General features: G+C 25.4%; 2 protein-coding genes across 2 annotated transcripts; one reads left to right on the forward strand and one right to left on the reverse strand.

Moving 5' to 3' along the window:
- The first annotated feature begins 737 nt into the window (after positions 1 to 737).
- LOC100168626 (trafficking protein particle complex subunit 2) lies at positions 738 to 3,628 on the forward strand. The gene is made up of 3 exons (XM_001947432.4): positions 738 to 1,025; positions 1,913 to 2,146; positions 2,986 to 3,628. Exons 1-3 carry the CDS (start codon positions 939 to 941, stop codon positions 3,082 to 3,084), a joined length of 420 nt encoding a protein of 139 aa, XP_001947467.1. The 5' UTR covers positions 738 to 938; the 3' UTR covers positions 3,085 to 3,628.
- On the reverse strand, positions 3,391 to 21,883 carry LOC100574271. The gene is made up of 8 exons (XM_003244075.4): positions 21,754 to 21,883; positions 15,718 to 15,770; positions 14,650 to 14,667; positions 7,710 to 7,712; positions 5,395 to 5,415; positions 4,561 to 4,572; positions 4,260 to 4,364; positions 3,391 to 3,490 (listed from the first exon to the last, which is right to left on the reverse strand). Exons 1-8 carry the CDS (start codon positions 21,833 to 21,835, stop codon positions 3,449 to 3,451), a joined length of 336 nt encoding a protein of 111 aa, XP_003244123.1. The 5' UTR covers positions 21,836 to 21,883; the 3' UTR covers positions 3,391 to 3,448.
- Between the last annotated feature and the right edge of the window lie 292 nt (positions 21,884 to 22,175).

Raw genomic sequence — 22,175 nt, forward strand, 5'->3', positions numbered from 1 at the left:
TGGGTGAGGTCAGGAGTACAATAAAGAGTGAGCGAGAAAAGAAACAAAGTAGCTGTAAAATGTATACAGTTCCTTATGCGAGCTCCTTCACTATAGTCGGGAGAACGAAAAGTGGCCGCTGATACGCACACTTCCGGTGGTGAATTTCTTTATGTTCTTTCTCTCTCAGTTATATTATGATTATATATAGTTACATTATGGCCTAGCAATTAGCATTGAGAGTGGAATGCGCTGTCCACTAGTTTATAGGTCTATTGAAAGGTTGGAACGATTGTTATGGTTCAAAAAACGTTTATTGCGTGTGGGCAAGGCTTTTGCCAATTCGAACCCGTGTGGTCACCCATCCAAGGACTATAGTGGCAGCGGCCGTTACATACTCTTAATCTTAAATCATATTACTGTAAATTGTTACGTGATTGATTTCGGCCACTGCGCCGCGCCGAGCCACATGATTATATATTTATATTTATAATATTTAGGCGGGCTTCCACTATTATACACGTTTGCCGTGTACACGAAAAATGTTCAACAACATGGTATCGTGGTTAATCGTGTGGTAACTTAACCTAACTAACCAATCACAGCAAAAGATTTGTATGCACGTACACGCGTTCGTGTATAGTGAAAACCCGCCCAACCAGTTACCACATTATAGTCTGTGGTCGTGGTCTGTGCTTATTTACATTATGCTATCACTATGATAACACAATAAATTGTTATCAACTTAGAATGAAATTCAACTTAAAAAGTTAAAACCACAGATTATATGAAAATATTTTCATATAATCTGTGTTAAAACCACAGAACAGAATAGAAAAGTTATTAGTTATTTTAGTAATTCTTAAATATTATAATAGTTAATATATACCTTAATACTTATATAAGCAACAGTGTATTATTTTATTCTTATGTGTTTGTAATTATTTGTATTGACCAACATGACGGGCTTTTATTACTTTGTAATCGTCGGACATGGTGACAATCCTATATTTGAAATGGAGTTCATGTCTAGCAAAGAAGTAAAAGTATGTTATAATATCAATTAATACTAGTGATAATTACAGCCGTGTACTTGTGTTTGCCAAAGCTTTTATTTTAATTAGTTGGTAAGTTAGCTGGGGCTTGAAATTAAAACTGTCATTTAAATTTCACTCATCGATATTTGTTTTTTTCTGATTTAAATTTGAAATTTTTGAGAATTTGAGAAATCTGTCATTATCTGTGTGGCTGTTTAACAGGTCTTATAAAACAAACTATTATTTATTTATTACCTATTATCTATATGACTAAATATTATGAACAACATTATAGACCTATCGTCTATCGACTGTATAATTTTTGATTTAATGATTTAAATAATTAGTATATAAATAAAAATTTATAAAACAATTAGGTATTGTTTTGGTATAAATTATTGATTTACATTTTTTTCAATTTCAATATAAATTTTGAATATCATCAAAAAAGATATTTTATTTTAATATTACTTGATTTCTTTTATGATTTTTAACAAATATTTAAAATCCGATTAAAACCCTGAAGTTTGCACATAAATTGTTTTAAATTACCTAATATAATTCAATTTTAAAATGATACAAATCTACCAATCTTGGGTATTATGTTAATTCACATTTCAGATAAACAATAATAAATTATTCTGACAATTATACATAACTATTAATAATTCATTATATTGCCGTAACATACTGTTACGACTGTCAAAATTAGTAGGTCAATTATATTATTAATTTATATAACAATAAATCAAAAATTTTGCAAATGTTTTTCTTAATAATAATTGGTAACTACCTACTTAGTAATAAAAATTTAAATATTATCTTAAATAATTAATTAAATTGAATCAAATTGTTATTTTGTGTAGTTACGATATGTAATTTTTAATATGTTATAGAAAGAAGACCATAGCCATTTGAACCAATTTATAGCCCATGCTGCCTTAGATCTGGTTGATGAATTAATGTGGAAGTCGACATCTATGTATTTGAAAACTGTAGATCGTTTCAATCATTGGACAGTGTCAGCTTTTGTTACAGCCAGTCGAATGAGATTTATTATTGTACATGACTCTAAAAATGATGAGGGCATAAAAAATTTTTTCACCGAAGTATATGAAATGTTTATTAAGGTAAATTATATGAATAAAATTATCTTAATATTTGTTTCCTTGTTACCAATAGTCTATTCCATGAGAGAATATTCGGTTCGCTGACCGATCCTCATCAGTGCTGCGCATCTCCCACCAACTACTCGGATGTAAACGTGTTCACGTGGTTCTCGACGCACCAATGTAATCATTTGTGACGCAAAAAGTGTTTATTCTCTTGTGGAATAGAATTTAGTTATATCACAGAATAATTATTCTGTGTTTATATTATACAAATAATATTGCAAATATAATATGTAGGCATGAAGTATAATGCGGGGTATAATGTATTTATTTTTTTCAAACTTATTTTTGATGTTTGCTATATTGCTATAGGATATTTGCTACTATAGGAAAAATGTTTATTCATGGATTTTTTTCTTTAATAAGTATTAAGTTTTTATTATGATTTAAATGCAATACAGAACTTTCCATTTTATAATAATTAAATTATTACTCGTAAAATTTCTGAAGTAAAAAAATTGTTTTGCTTATATGCTATTACCTCATCAGACCATAACAATATATTGTAGTCTTTATCATTATGTTTTTGAAAAATCTAATACATATTTTACTTAAAAATTGAAACTCATGTTTTTTTTTATTTATGAAGAATTTTTTTAAATTAGTTTCTATTTAGCATATTATTAGTATATTGAACATTTCACATTTGTATATACCTACCAGTATTCAGTGTATACAATGTATGTATAAATCTACAAAAGTATGAAAAAGGATTTTTAGATAATATTACCATTCTTATCCTATGATAGCCACTTAATACCTATTTATTAACTAATTTTTTCAATTTAAATTTTCAGTATGTGATGAACCCATTCTATAAACTAAACATGCCAATCAAATGTGGATCGTTCGACAAAAAAGTACAATTCTATGGTCGTAAATATTTAGTCAACTAATATTTTACTATAGATATATTTATAATTGTGATCTTTATTTTTTCATGTCAAAATATAAACTAATTTATTCTATATTGTTTTATCGATTGTTAATTTTTTTTTAATGCGTTTTAAACATCTTATTTGATAGATACATTTTGTTAAGATATTTACATTTTTATATACTCAATATTGTAGAAACATTGTACGATTTTAAAGAGATATAAATTAAATTAAACAGTAAACTATGATTTATTTATTAATAAGTACTTAAATAATGAAACTAAATGTTTTTAAACTAGTAAACTATAACTTATTAATTATTATTAAACAATAAAGTTCATCTATAATATCAACAAGTAACATTTTGATGATATGTTTTTGTTCAATGACGCCATTTTACGTAATTGCTTGAGTCGTATGGTACCTGAAACATAGTTTTGGAATGTTACATGATTTAGGTACTCTGTTTTCATTTGTATCAAACTATTTATTAAATTAAGCTACATTGTAAGATTGGCAATATTAATTATAATTATAACTTAACAAATTATTATCAACAAAATGTTTACACTATATTATGGGTCTTAAGTTAAGTAAAATAGATAAATTTACTGAATCAATTTCACTCAAAATTATTTTTTTGAAATACATTAAAATAGCATACAAATGATGCATTGATTATATACCATTTTATGCAAAGAATATCAACTATTTCTTCAAATATAATCATTTTGTAACTTAAATATAATATTTATTATGGTAGCTTAACATAACTGAATACATTTATGTTAATAAATTAAAAGAACAACAAATAATGTATACATAATATATAAATTATAAAATTATGACAACTACAATAATTTATTGTTAGTTTTAATATGATTTGAGTTACTTTAATCTTTTGTTACATAAAATTATAAGTATATTTGAAATATAATAAGCTTAAAATGTATTATATTGTACATACTAATACAATTATTATAATCATTTCTATTTCCATTTTATTTTAAATTAATAATCCAAAAAGATGTTTCGTTGTCCTACTGGGTACTGTTCATTAATAAAGTTTGCCTATCAACTGTGAAAGGAAATCAAAATGCTTCACAGTGAAATGTGTGAAACAAAGTTTAATTCATGCACATTATATTTCATATGTTAGGTATTCGTACTATTTCAATGTAAAATAAACTTACATCTTCATAATTGTCTATTTTCGATTCAGTTTTACTATTTTTTCTCATTTTGCCATAGTTGTTGTCGAACATGGAATATCCAACAAATTTCTTGCCAACAAAAAACTGATAAAAAAACAATAAATGTACCTATGTTATTTTAATATTATTGTTTTTTTTTTTTTTTACATATTTTATATAAATTCCCAGCCTATGTAGGCTATTTACATCTACGGATATTTACAGAATGGTTTTAATATTATTAAACAATTTATGTATTTGTATGTATAAAATATATTTTTTGAGAACTATTTTAACTTACCCCTCCACAATTCTGCCAGTTGCATATAAAAAATAATAAATTTGTAATTATTCATACAGACATACAACTATAATATTATAGGATCAAAATCATTTTTTAATAGTAATTAATCACATAAAGGCAGAACACAGTTAATTAAACAGCACAATAAATTTGGTACAAGTGCCTTGTACAACTCATAGATGTCCATAACCTGTATTTGTGTTGGGTATATACTAATTTTTAAATAGTGAAGAGTTTCTTATGATCAATTCATATTTTACTATATTATCTTATATTCTTATCGGTTCACTATCAGAATGTTTGACCAGTAAATTATGTTAGAATTGTATATTACTATTTTATTACAACTTCATTAGTCTTTAATAAAATATGCTGAATTAGAAGATTGCCTACTCGAATCATTTATTATCTGGTGGTAACTCTACCCTTGTATTCCATAAACCAAGGGTGTTAAGACAAAACTTAAGTGTCATATAAAAATGTAAATGTATAGGTAACATTTTGTTGGCCAAATCATAGGGTATAATCATAAATCACATTTGTGATTTTTAGTTTTACTAATTTAGTTTTATTATTATGTAGATAAATAGGTTTATTTTAATAATTTAAATAACATAATATGTTATAGAAAATATATCAGAGTTTTCAAAATAAGTTGCTCAAGCTTTTCTTATGAAAGTAACTAAGGCACAAATATTTATGATAGTCTGTCAAGTGTCAAAAAATCAGTAATTAAGTACTATATTTTATTAATTACAATATACTCTAGTATGAACTATGATTGATGCACTTTTTAAAATAATTAAGTACAATTGTTCAATAGGTACTTACTCTACTGTCCAATTGGCACATCTATAAAATATTAATGACAGTTAAGTTCATATTATAATATATTTCTAATAAATAATGATAAAAATTTAAAATATACCTATGTACAATAATGCCAGTGTACCTATTACAAATTATATTTGTATAGGTATACCTACTTTTATTTTTTTTCAAACCAGTGAAAAATTATTTTTTCATTTGGTTTTATACTTATATTTAATAAAAGTTATCTATTTATCAAATAAATATGTTTTCATATATAAAAATAAATTAAAAAATAAGAATTTTGTATTAATATAATAGGTAAAACTGTAGCAGAACATAATATTATAAAATGGTAGGTACACCAATTAGCAATTGCAATTTGCAATGTTAGAAAGACTAGTGTAATAATAATTTGTAATACCTAACACATTGTATAGGTAGGTACCTATTTAAATGTCTTAATAACGTTAAAGCTTAACAAAGCAAGAAATTTACCAACCTTGGAATATGTTATTTTAATTTTTGAATTTGTTTTCTAGACATGTGTACCTATTGTGTAAATAATAAGGATCAAGCCAAATAGTAAAAATATAAAATGTATCTATACTTTTATGTTACCTCCTTAAATACCAAACTTAGTATTTACTTATAAATATACCGACATAGTCCATAACTAATAAAATGCTTCATAAATTATAATATATAAGCTAAAAAACTATGATTTTCTTGATTGTAAAACTCAAAACAACTTGTTTATACTTTATTTAAAAAAAAAAAAAACGTAATATTGTGTGTTAAGCCTAAAAGTTACGATAAACCATAAATACCTAATAATATGATAGATTTTATACTATATTTGTTTTTGATATTTAAATTATTTTATTGACTGTTATTTAATTATAATAATTCTTAATGAATTCCAAACCAATAATATAATAAAAACTAAAATTAAAAAAAATTCTAGATGAAAATAAGCGTTCTTAATTGTATTTACCCATAATCTATATAGGGACGGACTGGCCCACTGGCCTACTGCCCTTATTGTAGTATGGGGGCACAGGGTTCTTCATTAATATGCTTAAAGAGACCATAGTTAAATATAGCACGTCTTAAATTTTGATTATCTTCAACTGTAATTTCTGAATTTGATAAAACCTCGAAACTCCTTGAAATATATATTATTGATGTAACTACATTGGAATTATGTTATTTTTATGATAAAAAAATTAATTGCTCCTATAAATTTTCCCGAATGTGGGGCCTTCTATAATTAGAGAGAGGTCAATGGGCTATAACAGACCCAGTCCACCCCTGATATAGTTGTATATTAACCAAATATTACTCCTATTACCAATAAAATAACTACTAAGCATCATAATGGTTGGTAATAAATAATGTAAAATGTAAATAATACTATAATGATTAGGGCTGGGATTTTAATGCCCTGAAAAAAACCCAAAAAATCCGTAGTAAAAGTACTTTTATGCCTTAAAAATTCTGAATAACGCACTAAAAAATTCACTCATTTTTTTCTATTTTTAATAATTTTGACATAAATAAAATTATTATTTTTTTTAATAAGTTTAAATAATATATTTATTTATCTGTAAGTACGTAGTCATAATATTTCATGTTCGTTAAATGTGCCGTATATATAAAAATCATGTAAAAGCATGTACAAAGTTTAAAATGAAATTTCAAATTCAAATATGGATTTAAAAACTTAAAAAATGCCCCATGAATACTCAAATACTTTGGAAACTAAAATAATTACCTTAAAATATAAAATCGTAAAAAAATGCAAAATTAAAACTTCTTATTTTGTTCGTAAATACATGACAAGTGTATGTTATAAAACAACAATCGCGCGTAGCTATAGATTCAGAAAACAATGCAAAGTGCATCAGAATCCCAGCTTTAATAATAACTAATGAGTAGGTATTTGCAATTTGTTATCTCCATCAAACTCCATCTTTCCATTCACGATCAACAACAAACTAAGTTTGTGTGTAAATATAAGTTTTAATATGCCTCATTATTTTCTAAAATTAAAATAAATTACAGCTAATCATAAAACTATGTACACTAACTTAAAAATATAGAACGATAAAATACCACAATAGGTAATACAAATATTAATACGTATCTATTTATTATTTACGAATAGATTTTTAACAGGTTTATTTTTGTTTTAAATTAAACGCGAGATACCTCTACCTAATTAATTAATAATACAAGATAATAAAAACTACTATATTGCCAACAGCTACACCTATTACATCATAATGTATATTGTAAATTATAATATCATAATAATATTATGTTAAACTTACCAGCTGAGTATTGTCAAAATATCCATGATAATGATTGCCAAAAGAAAGGAAAACAATGTTAATTATTTATCATAATTATATCATACCTCTTGGAGAAATAAATATTTTCTGTTCTTTAAAAATGTTGGATATTTTAATTCTTGCTATTTAAAAAAAATAATTGTTCTCATTTCAAAGTATAAGAAATTCTTGACAGTTTAAATTAGTTTTTGTATACATTTTATTTAAACCATACGTCCATACTATACACAACACTTACCAATACAAGCAGTAAAACTTGTTTGAAATGTACCCTTGAAATGTAATATTAAGGGTATTACGTCTTATTAGTATGCATACATTTAGCAGCATTTATCATAGTCCATTTAATTTTTATTGCATATTGTTACTATAGAATTGTATAAAATATTTTTAATCAAATTTTCAACAGTGGTAACATTTGTAAAAACTAAAACATGTTCTGCTCTTAAAACATTTTGAAGTTAGTCATTAATAGAAGGAGCACATACAACAAATAGATACCTATATACATATTTATTTATATTATACACTTATACATAAGACAAACTAAAGCAAATTATTTTGTTTTATCATCGTAATAATATACGATACACCCACGGATATAAAATACTATATTTATATATGTATTTTATATCTGTGGATATACCTAAGGGCATCCACCATCCTCACTAATATATAGCTGATATATGGTATAAGTATGATATAGATACCTAAGTAAATAGCTACATCTCAACATCTTTTTATTTAATTAGTTGTAGTATATTTCATATTAAAGTTCTTAGTTTCTTACGCTTGAGTCCAGTAAATAGGTCAGAATTTAATATCTGGTTAAAATGTCTGCAGATACATATTTATGTGATCATAATTTTATTTTTTAAATGTTTTGACCTACTTATAAATTATAACTAGGTACGAAGTGTTTGAGACAAAAAATATTAAATTTAAAAGCTCCAAATAACTACTTACATTTACTTTTCATGTATATACCTGTGTAAAATAATATAAAACATAGGGAAGTATAGGATATAAGTAGGTACCCATTTGCGACCTATATTGTGTGATTAGTACAACAGGGATGTTATTATTATTATTTACTATGCATTATATAATATTAATATTATGTGTGTTAATATTATAATATTTGAGCCCATAAACCAGTGTGTTGTGTGCAGTGTTGTAAAAAATACTTTTGAAAAGTATTTGAGTAATTACTCAAATACTTATGAAATAAAATATTTAAAATACCACCCAAATACTATCTATAGTAAAGTATTTGAAATAATTTTCAAATACAAAACAAAAAAATCAATTTAATTATGAATCATTCATAATATATTATATTAATCGAACATTATTTTGAGTGTTGCATTTTAAGAACGTGTACGAGATATCTAATGTTCGTATTATATTTCGCTATAATATATTATATTGGTAGGTAGGTAGGTACCGAAAACGTACCATTGCGATCGTCGTCGAGTGTCGACGATAAACAGACGGTTTTTCGGAGCAAAAAATTTTTAGTAAACCTACGTACTAAACCGTGCCAACCTATATTATGACACTATAGGTACCTACTTTAAGTGAAAACCGCAAAACGTAGATACAATTTTTATGGTTATTACACACAAAGTTCAGGGAATTTTTAAATTCCCACTATTGAAAAACAAATATGTATTTTAAAATCCTCATAATATGGTCAATGTACATATATCCATAGTTTTTATACAGATTGGTATCTACATTACATAATAATGTATGGAGGCATTCTATTATTAATGTAATTCGGTAGGTAATCAATACTACTATAATGTTGGTAGGTACAACAATCCAAATATATTATGAAGTACGACACTAATATACCTATTATAATATTTATATTTTATAATAATTATTTAGTATGTCTGACTCGGGTGTTACTTTGATCAGTAATTATGGAAATGTGAAGAATAAAAAACGCAAACTACATTCTTTAGGGAAAAATTTACTAATCTATGAAAAGCAGAGACGACTGACGAGAGCAGCGGGAGCGAAATACTACCTATTTATATCGATTATCGGTGCACCGTAACTGCGCACGGATCGTCGCCATTTTATAATATATAACCTTAACTCCGCAATCCGCATACCAGGTTTTTTTTAACACTAACTCCGCATACGATTTTTTTTTGAACAGCTCAACTCCGCACACAGTATAAATATATATATTATATACACATAATAGGTATTAATTAATTAATTTTAAATACAAAATATGTTATTAAAATTTAATAAAAATAATATTTTAAAATAGATAGATAATACCGGAAACGGCTTGAACAGCCTAATCTAGACGATGTATCATTAACATTCATAATAACAATCCTATATAAGATAAATCTAATAATATTAGTATAAAAATAATAATAATAATAAGCACAATACAACCATTGTGATCGTAGGTAAAATAAAATAAAATTTAAAATATCTAATGTAAATTAAAACTAAATTGCATTAAATGAAGTAAACTCTTTATAAAATTATACCTACCTCTCAATTTGGTTGTCGTTATATAATTCTATTTTTTTTTCTTCATAAATTGTATATTGTTTTTTTATTGTGTTCTAATATTATCCTACATAGTACTTACAATATGCGTGAATACTAAATAACTGGTAAAAAAATTTCGTACAGTATTTAAATGTACCATTGACGTACAAAGTCTGAGAATTCACATAATATTTAAATTTAAATTGCATGAAAATATGATTATATATTATGATCTAATGAGTAGTGGGTCATTTGTTATAATAAAATATTCGTCTTTCACAGTTTCGCCGTTATCGGTTTGGTGTTATTAATATATTCATGTACATCAGAAATTAATTTTGGAAGTTTCGGTAAATTTCGTATGCGTTCACGAGAAATGCTATTTCTAATTAATTTTGTGTTTTTACATGTTAAAGACGACGCTAATATAATCAAGCCCCTTTCCTTTTATCCCGCTACTAATCTTTTGTCGAACAATAATATAATTGGTGTCGATATTTTCGTGTCCCTGATTCCCGCGAAAAATTATAATCAACGCAAATTGTGTAGGTACCTATAACTTTGCTATACACGTTTTTCGTACTTATGAATTTCCATCCAATAATTTCCCCTGATTTTAATTCTGTACACTTAGAATAAATATATTGGTCAGGTATTATATGTTATCGATTTTATATTATCAGTTTTATGGCACGCGGACTTTTGGTGTTTAAAATATTTTTTGTCACGCCTGCACCGAAAGTTTAGCTTTTGATGATGGTTGAAGCGTCGGAAATCGATCTTTTTCCGTCCAACAAGCGGTAGTGTGAGAATACCCACAGTGCCGGGCGGTAAAGTGGAAATCCCCAAAAGTGCTGGGCTCGCATACCTCGCGTATCCCCTGCACAACCAGACACTGAAGTCTATACCACGGTCCATACAAAACATAAACTTTTGGTTACATCTTATAGATATTTATATTATAACCTCCATGCGTGACGCTTAAAAATAAATAAAATCAAATCGTTTCTCTCATGAAATATTGTTGTCGTAGAATTATAGTCCAGTCGTTGCATAGACCCCTGCAATACCTTTGCCGTGATCGATGAATGCAGAGACGTGACATAAAATAGTATGTGTGGCTCGTTCGGGAAGGCAATTTCCCGCTATTGCCACACAATAATATACTATTTAGAATGCAGAGCTATATGCGGTGTGTTCATTTGTATATATACATTTTATTAGGTACCTACATATTATTATATTATATTATAATTTATAATAATTATCAATTTTTTATACTACCTACTTCTAAAATGGGGTAGCCCCGGACTTACGGTGTAAATTCTGACAAAACAATTTTTCATTTATATTAGATCTCTCTAGTTAGAGACCGAATTGATAATTGAGTACATTGTTACCAAATATTACATGTAGGTTTTTCGAACGTAAAAACTTCATTAGTCGACATTACCCATCTCCAATTTACATTCAAAAAAACTCTATTTTTTTTATTCAAAACTGATAATATTATATAGTTACAAAACATTGTGTGTTAATGTTATTGTAGCATGTTTTTTCAATAAATATGTAATTTTGTAAACTATATAAATTAGTATCAATACAAGTTAAGTCATAAAGTAGATCGGGCACAGCGGATTTGTGATCACCGCGCATACACGAATATTAGAAATCGTATTATTATTATACAATAATATTATTAATTACTTGAAACTTCGCGTCTGATATCATTTCTTTTCCAGCTATATATCGACTTTAATAATTAGGTACCTACGTCTGATGTTTAATATCAATTAGTTATTCCTTTATATTCAAAACTATGGGTGTAGCACGTCGTACGTGCCCGTGTGTCCTATCACACGAGCCCCCGCTACTACTTATAACAGCTTAGAGGTTCCCAAAAATAAGGAAATTATCCCCCACCCCTCGAGGGGAATATAGGTATTATGATGAAATATCGTTAATTTTATTGTTAATCTAATTATGCAATGTTAAAATTAGTAAAATTGAAAACAATAAATTAATTTTAATTATAATATTTGATAAAATTGTATTCAATAATATAAAATAATATAATTAATTTCTCGATTGATATTTTATTTTTATAAAAAGGCGGGTAATTGGATGTCGCTCTGCTGTACAGTAGGTTACAAGTGGGTCACTGTAATGAATGGTGTTAAATTTGAATGTATGCTATAAAAGTTGAACATTTTATACATTTTTACCTAAAAATAATTATTACATTTTAAATTAGATATATTTTGTAAATAAATAAATAAATTCGAACTTTAAATGCTTATAAAAAAAAAATTATGCCTATGTATTTTCAATGTTTTTCAACTGCTATTGTAACAAATAATCAGGAGCCTTGCATTATATTTTCAAGCTTTTTTACCCAACAAATAAACTTTTATTGATATTTATAGAAAAAAAAACTAAAAAAATTGAAAACTGACAATATCCGTAAACAGCTCAAAAAATGTTAAAATATTTTCAAAATGTTATGGTGTATAGAAAATGAAAATCTGAACACTCAGTAAAATTTTCAAGTATCTACAGTCATTCGTATTTTAATTACAACAAAATAAGGAAATCGATACATGAGAAATCGAGTTAATATCAAATGTTGTAAAAATATGAATTTCAAACGCTCTTTAAAACTTAAAAATTTAATTTGACTTTCTTGTAAATATTTTTTTTACATTTTTTTTTTTTTATTTATTTTTTTTTTTTGATAAAGATAGACAAACTTATGAATGATCTTGTATTACATTTTCAAATCTAAGATTTAAAAAAAAATTTTTATGAATTTTTGACTCAAAATAATTTGCAAATTTTCGTCATTTTTACGTATTTTATCAATATTTGAACTTTAAATGCTTATAAAAAAATTGTGACTATGAATTTTTAATTGTTTTCATCTGCCTTTGAAACAATATACTAGGAGCCATCTATTAAATTTTCAAGCTTTTTGAACTAGCAAATAAAATTTTATTGGTATTTATAGAAAAAAAAACTAAAAAAAACGGAAACTGAAAATGTCCGTAAAGAGCTCAAAATAAGTCAAAATAAATGGAAAATTGTATGGTGTATAGAAAATGCTAATATAAACATTCAGTCAAAATTGCATGTACCTACGGTCATTTGTTTAAGAGTTGCACCAAAAACCAAAAATTATAGTCCAAGCCCTATTAGGTAAAAGGGCGTAAGCGACATTTTCATTTCTTTATAGAAACTAAAAAAACACTTTTAAAATCGAATATCTGGTGGATTTTCATGAAAATTAGATGTGTAGTTATAAAAAAATTATTTCGAAAATACATTTACAGAATAAAAATAACATTTTTAATATTAACTTATGTCACTTACAATAAAATAAATGTTCGAATATAGCTCAATGGTGCTTTAAAAAAATAAAAAAAAAAACACAAATCATTGTAAAATCAATACATTCATCGTTTCACTCAGAATCTAAAATACGTAATTTGTTGTATAAATGTATAATGTACCTATAGTTATTTTTATCACTAAAATAAAAAAAAAGCTCATCTAAACTCTAATTTAAGGTAGGGGGGAGGGACGTGAGATTTTTGAAAATTTAAAAGAGGTGTAGAATATAAAAAGGCTAGGAACCACTGGCCTATAATAAGGAGTAAGGACATAAGGCTATAATAAATTATAATATACCTACACGATTGGATGATTCATATTACCTATAATAGTAGTATCATAAGTTATCTCCTTATAATAGTTGTGATTTAAGAAAGAAAAAATTTTTAAAAAAAAAATGGTAAAATAGTATAACCAATAGTATTTACAATTTGAAACCTTGTTCAGTAAAAAAGTTTGAAAATAATAGGTAGGTACGTAAGTAACAGTTGTAAAAGGTAAACCTAACCTAATTTAATTAATTATAATTGATATTACATTACCTATCTTACTGATTTAATTGAACACAGATAGTTATAGGTATTCAAAAATCGTATTTTAAACATTATAAACTGTTATATTAAAACTATTAAAACTATTTATGAAATATATTTTAGATTTTTAAAAATCCAGTACCTAACCCAAGGGAATTACGAAAATACATTTATTATGATATTATTATACCATGGCCTATGTCCCGTAGATATATTGTACAATGTAGGTACCTACATATCTTGAGATGATGAACTTGTGTCATAAAATATGTAGGTCACTAAAAACGAGCTTGTTGTTTATCTTTATACATATTATTTTTCTTTATTAAAAAAAATATGTTTCTAAATTAACAAAATAACATCGAGCAACGAAATGAAGATAAAATGCCTACTTTGACAATATAAAATACATTTATGATATTAAGTTCTTACTCTAATATATATAGCAATACCGTTTCAGATATACTTACTCTGCCTCCAAGGTTAGACTGAAATAATTTATAAAAAACATATTTTACATTATTAATAATAGTATAAAATAATAACACATAATTTTGTAGTTAAATAAATTTGTTTTGTAATTAAAGAATTGTTAGTTTATTTTACAAGAAGAATATTTTAATACTTAAGTTATTAATATATTATATACTACTATTATTAGAAGGTGGAGCAAAATATAATTAGTATAACAACAAAAGAATTCTTTTTCGTTTTTATAATTCATATCATTTGTTTTATACGGACATTTTAAAAATGTACTATATGAAAAATTACCAGAAAGTAGAGTTTGCCGTCAGTAAACAATTACTACCTAGGCAGGCAATCTTTTGTTTTGTATTTTTCTTTTTATACCATAAACAATGGTAAAAATTATTTAGTACAGGTGTACTCTTAAACTGTAAAGATGAATAATAATTATTAATCATGAACATTCTTTGAAATTTGTTTGAATATTAATCGTCACACTTTTGTGAGTTATAAAAGTTATACATTTTTAAGGATTACTGTAAATAACAAAATATACCTATTCTAATACGATGACTAAAAATATATTATTGTAACAATCAGGCGTGGATACAAGGGTAGGGGGCTTATGGGGCAAAACTATTTCACTCTTGCCTACGTAATTATATAATTATAATATATGAAATAAATGGTAATTTTTTTACCTAAGTTTGTTGTTGTTAGTATTTTATAATATACATGTTGATGAATATTATATTTGCTATAAAAACTTAAACTTAATGCCTATGCTTTTATGTACTCGAAGTCAAGTCTCTTCCCTATCATTTCTAGATCCACGCCTGATCACACTAAAAGAAATTATATAGGTAACATAAAATTAGATAAATTAGGTAAGTGTAAATATAATAGGTACCTAGATATTTAAATAATCATTCCTAATAGTATATAAATTAATGATTAGGTTATGAATTTTTTACTTTTCGCTGTCGTTACATACAATATTAAAGAGCATTAAATTATGTAGGAAGTTATTGGTTTACTGTTATAGTAATAAATAATATCAAATCACTCACTGCTCGTTTCCATTCCGATGGAAATAAACGTTTTATCTCTCTGTAAGCTGTATCTAAAACAATAAAACAATAAAAAAATAAAATAATATAAGTGTAAGTAGATCTACCTACATTAGAAAAATATAAATTTTTCTATTTAAGGAACATACCCATTTAATTTTGGTAAGGCGCATCAATAAATATACATTTTGAACATAATTAAATGGACATAATATTATTATTATTAAGTATTTTATATCAAAATCTACCACTGATGCATATACGAAATGCCTAAATATAGTATAAAAATATAATTCTAAGCGGATGTCATTGCATTACATATTATTATAATACACCGCCTACGGCAAATTTAGTATGGAAACGAATGCGGTATAAAGTACCTATTGTAATAATATGAAATATACATTAACAGCAGTTTTAAAATAATATTTCTGTTTTCGGTAAAAATGTAAAATAAGCCAAAATTCTGTTATCTATATGTAAATAAACTAGCTATATTATATTACTTTTCCCTGGTAAAACTAATATTAATCTATATTAATATATATCTTTCTACCGTTTCTCGTTTTGCGGTAGTTGAAATATTTAATACAAATACAAATACAATTACAACGATTATGTTTAAGATTTTCCATTTCTTAATTCTGGAAACATTTTTGCTATAAACACAAAAAACTGGAAACAGATTCAACAAATTCTTATTATAAACCTAACCAACTACGTAAATCCTGTATCGTCAACATTGTCATTTCGATATCCCAGAATTCGTATTTATTATATTATGTTTGCATCAAAAATATGTCCGGAATTAAGAAAGCAAATCATAAAAGTAATCATTGTAATTGTTTTCATAAGTAGGTGTTTAACTTTTTAAATATGTTTATTGCTCAGTGGCCAGCGAAATCTTACGCTGTGAAACCGTTACAATCGAAAATTCTCCCCTAAAAATCGTCTCAACTATGATATCGCAGTTTATTTCCAGTTTAAATTCTAGGTTGTACACAAGCTTTTTTTCATTCTTAATATTTTTCTCATTATCCAATTATTCATTATATTATAACATTTAATATTGCTCTTTAATTATGTAATAATATGTAATAATATTATTTAATTATGATTTTTGTATATCTTATCATATAACACATTATATATTGTGTTATTCTTATTGTATACTTGCTATAATGTTAAGTTATATTTTTAAGTTATTATGTTATATTATCCTCACATAATAATATGTATATTATATTAGTAGATTGTCGAGCTGTAATAGTCCAGTACTAAATGAAACAGCGCATACTAGTTGGGTCTCGTGTTATAAACAATGCTGTACTAGTTGAGTCCTGTGTTAAAAATCATGCTGCACCAGTAAGGTCCCAGAAAAAAGAATATTTTCCTTCCTTCCCCATTTTAAATCCCGGGACAGAGGTACCTTAAAAATTGTACCTAATTTAGGCACAGGTTATACAAATTGTTCCAACACTTCCAACTGATTATTTGTATCTGGATAATTCGATTTTGTATTTGTAAGATAGAGGAGAAATATAAACTTCTTATTAAAATATTCATATCGACAAATTGTTGAATAATCAGTTTTTATTTATTATTATTTATTTTTTAATACAACGTAAACGTGCACAAGGTGCATATTATATTTATTTTGTACTATTTTGAAGTCATAATAAGAAATAGGTTAGGAACTACATATATCTTTGATTTTATAATAATAAGTAACTATGTGAGCACCAATATCCAATGATTCTGAAATAGGTAATTTTGAAAATTTACCGAATGGATTTATGTAGAAAGAATAATATTAGATTTTACAATTGTATTTTAAAAAGAAAAACAATTTATAAGTAGGTACCTAGCTAAAAAGTAATAAGTTTAATATCCTATACATTTTCTTAACGTTTTTTACGTGACACAATATGATAGGTAGTAGCAAAATATACAAAAAATAAAATATAAAAATTAAAACATAATATTTTTTATTGGTAACTCTTGAAAAAGGATTAGTTTTATAAGAAATCTTTATTAAGTTAGATAAGAAAATAAAATTTTTGAGTATTTTTATGAAATTAAAACATGCAATTTATAATTAATGATAATATTGTTTATGCTATAATTATTCGATTAAACAAGTTTTTGTACCTCATTATTACATTATAGTGCTACTCCTATTACACTGAATATTAGAAGTTAATTAAATAAATAACCATAGTAGGTAGTATAGCTACCTATATAGTATAATATACCCTTTGAATATTGAATATACCTAGTTGCTAAAATGCATGTTTATTATACTTAGAATGTAATAACCTACTACAGTTTGTATCTACGAACAATTAATATTTATGATTCATTATTAGATTGTCCTGCTATAACATAATCATGGATAAAAATAATAATATTGCATAAAATCTATACGAGTAAAATATATTTCCATTCTTATAATTGTAACATGTAAGTGTTTATATAGTTTTGGCCTTTATAGTAGCTGACTGGATGAGTGTTCTGTAATTATATTAGCCTAAGCTCTAAACCAATGAAAAATCTTAAGAGGACTTCAGCGTTTGATTTCTCACTCTGGACTACGCGCAACATAGACAAAATGCATTTAAGCTGAATAATTTTTTTTGTATTTATTTGAGTAATCTTAGAGTAAAATCACCCATCAAAAAAAAACGATACAAAAAAATATTTTCGAGTATTTGACATACCGACTTGTCTAAATATTGTCTCAAAACAATTTAAACATCATTTAAATTTACAATATTTTTTTATTAATTTTGAAAGGCAAATAATAATAAAATATAAATTTGATAAGTTATACCCTCAAAAATATTATTTTTTATAATTTTTGTAATAGGTGATATTACTCTAAGATTAGGTAGGTACTCAAAAATCATAAAAAAAACGATATTAGGTGAAAGCGTTTTATCTATGTTGCGCACGGGCCTGAGAGGGAAAACAAATATTGTGCTGACATCCTCTTAAGCTTTAGCAGGCCATTGATCGATGTATTATTAACTATATAATTATGATGCTATAATGCCGAAGTATTATACTGGAATAGTTAAAGTAAAATCAACTTTAAACAAATAACAATAAAATTAATTTATTTTTAAAAACAAATTGAATATGTATAATAGGCATATCATGACCAGTTGAAAGATTAGACAAATATTAATATATTATTAACAATTAGTCCTAGTTCAGTATGAAGATATAATTGTTATTGTAAACAATGCACTCTTGGGCAGTAGCCTGTTAATAACTAAAATAAATAAATAATTTAACTGACATTTGGATTAACTATTAGTAACATTCAACCAATCAAATAACTATTCTGTAAAAAAAAAAATATTATTTCATTGGATAATCCCAACTTAATTTGACGTTATGACTTACTCTATATTAATTTTTAACATAACTAATGTGTACATACTTCATAACGAATTATGTACTGTAATAATTGTCAACAATTAAATTGCGTCTGAAATGTTATTTTTGCTTGAAGCAACATAATACGCATGATGGAAACTGAACTGACTGAGACTAATCTTTAAGTCGTAAAACTAAGGACTTCATAATATATTGAAATACATGGTTAATTGGTTAATTAATATAGTCAATATAGATTATGGTTATGGACTTAGATTTTCGAAATAACTATAATATAATATTTTAATTTACAAAAATAATTATAATAAAATATAGTAAACATTTGATAAGATATATAATAAGTAGGTATATTATAATTGTATCTAAAAACTAAAAATATTGATATGAAAGGCACAGAAATTGTAAAGTACCTACAAAACAAGAATGTGCAGTTTATCTGGACGCCGAGACCTGGTAAAATATATGGACATTTTTAGCCGACTAACACACTAAAAATATAGCAGCATCTGATGTTCCCAAACTAAAATACAATATACAATGATATAAATACAAAACATAATATAAACTTATCCACGCAAAATATCTGGCAAAATCACTGGTCAAAACAAAATACTAAATTACGAGGAATAAAACAAGATATAAATCCCTGGCGAAAATTTTAAATTTTAAAACATCTAGAAAAACAGAAATCATAATAAACCGACTGAGAATCGGCCACACCCGTCTTTACACATGGATATCTCATGCAAAACCCAACCACCAACAGAATGCGTTTAATGTGAAGTGGTAAAACATATTATAATTGCGAAATGTAGACTCAACGACCAAGACAGAAAATATCACTACAACCAGAAGACGACATTATATAGAGAAATACCTATAATATTTGTGATATACAATACAATTAATATTTATAAATTAAAAGTCATAACTATCTTTTTTACTATTGTCAAGTTGTATAAAAATCATGTAAAATAGAATATTAAAAGCTAATGAGCTCTGCTAAGTTATGATAAATAAAAATAAAAATGATAATTAAATAGACAAAAAAAGTTACTGATTATGACTGATTAGGCGGTTTATGATTTTATAGATGCTGCTATTGAAATAAATAATCGTTGTAATTAAAAAATTTAATTTTCAATTATTAATTGTTAGGTATTGAATTTTTTTAAGCCAGTACAACATTTTTGAAATCCAACCGTAGATATTAAATTTAAAGTCTTAGAACAATTTCAAAGTTAAAATTCAAATGTATGTTATGTTCTATTTAAACCAAGTATAATAATTATGATCTAGTTAATCCTATAGACTATATAGTGTGGAGTAAAGAAATCATAATTAATTATAACTTATAAGCATATTCTATAGAGATGTAAATATATGTATAATATCTCTATAATATATTGATTAAAATGTTGAACGTAATTTTAAAAATACACAAACCACGTATATGAGAATATTATTATGATTACTTAAGTTAATTATGTTTAACTTGTTGACATATAAATTGTGATATTAGTAAAATTATTATTATAAAATATTTTGTCTTCAGACTAGACACAGTAAAGGGCATTTTTATTTATATAAATCTTGGATTATTTCTAAGTCTAATTAGTTAGGTAACACAAAACATTATGTTTATTTTCTATGAATAAAAAAAGAATACTCAATTATAATAATATACAAGTTCGGACTAAAAGAAAACATATTTTTAATTCCATATAATATATATATATATATATAGGGTACCTACCTACCTATTTTCTGTGTATAACCTATCCATGGAAATTTGTAGCACTTATAAAATATTTAATCTACCTTTTTAGATTTTTGTCAATATTTGTATACATGTTTCATCCTTTTTAACGTAAAACTTTTCTTTTATAAGTAAGCTTTTAGATGCTTTAAAGCCGATAAACCATATTTAATAATTATTTGTGATGTATTTATTAGATTTAAACATAGTTATACATATTATGTGTATTGTATTTATTACTAAAATATGACCCACTGTCTTAGTATGATTCATTCGAGGATAGCTAACAAATTTGTAATAAAAAAATAAAATAATTTTAAATGTTAATTTATATTTTATATTTTTTTTTAAATGTAATTTAATTATAGCCTTTTATGGAAACATATCAGGCAACTTCCAACACTCATTAAAACTAAATCGTAACATATAAAAGAATATTTTAATTATTTAAGTATTACAATTTAAAAATAAATCAAAACTGTATTTATGGAATGATATAATTAAATAAACTATCTTATTATTATTATTTATTAATAATTTGAAACGTACTTATGTATAATCATTTTGGTAAATGTTGACGAGGTAAATTTCAATTAAAAATTAAGAGCATAGTACTCAAAAATTGTAATATAATAAACATCAGTCACCAAAAATGTATTTGTACATTTGTATGTATGTTATATTTGTATATAATAAACAATAAAATATAACTATAAATATAAATATAAAATTGGGCTTAAAAATTGTTTACCTATTAGACATTTTGAAATTTAAGTTAATAAAAAACTAAAAATAATTATCTATTTATTTTTTATGCAGATACTTATAATAGGTATTACACAAAAATATTAATTAAAAGTATGAATAAATACCTTGAAGATGACAGTCCAAGAAGTTGGACGATGACAGTCCAAAAATTACAATATAAACTACTGCAAAGCTGATGTGCTGCATGGTTGGACCTAGACTTGAGTTTACCAAATGAGTGTCACTCACAAGAAGTATTCAGTTTTTACACCGGCAGTGGCGCAACCGCTCCACAACTTTGGCGCACACCCTCAATATATATGTATACCAATACACCTATAGATGAACATGAATAACGAATCAACTGTACCTACCGCAAATTCACCCACTGATATTTTGAATTTGGAAGTATAATTAGTTGTTGGTAAGTATATTATAATTATAAACGATGCATATTACAATAAAAATAAATATAATTGAAAGTTAATGTTTATAATACAAAAAATATACATAGATATATTGAATAAATATTCAATTTAATCATGTA

The sequence above is a fragment of the Acyrthosiphon pisum genome, chromosome A2 (genome assembly GCF_005508785.2).
Source record: "Acyrthosiphon pisum isolate AL4f chromosome A2, pea_aphid_22Mar2018_4r6ur, whole genome shotgun sequence".
NCBI classification, from domain to species: domain Eukaryota; kingdom Metazoa; phylum Arthropoda; class Insecta; order Hemiptera; family Aphididae; genus Acyrthosiphon; species Acyrthosiphon pisum.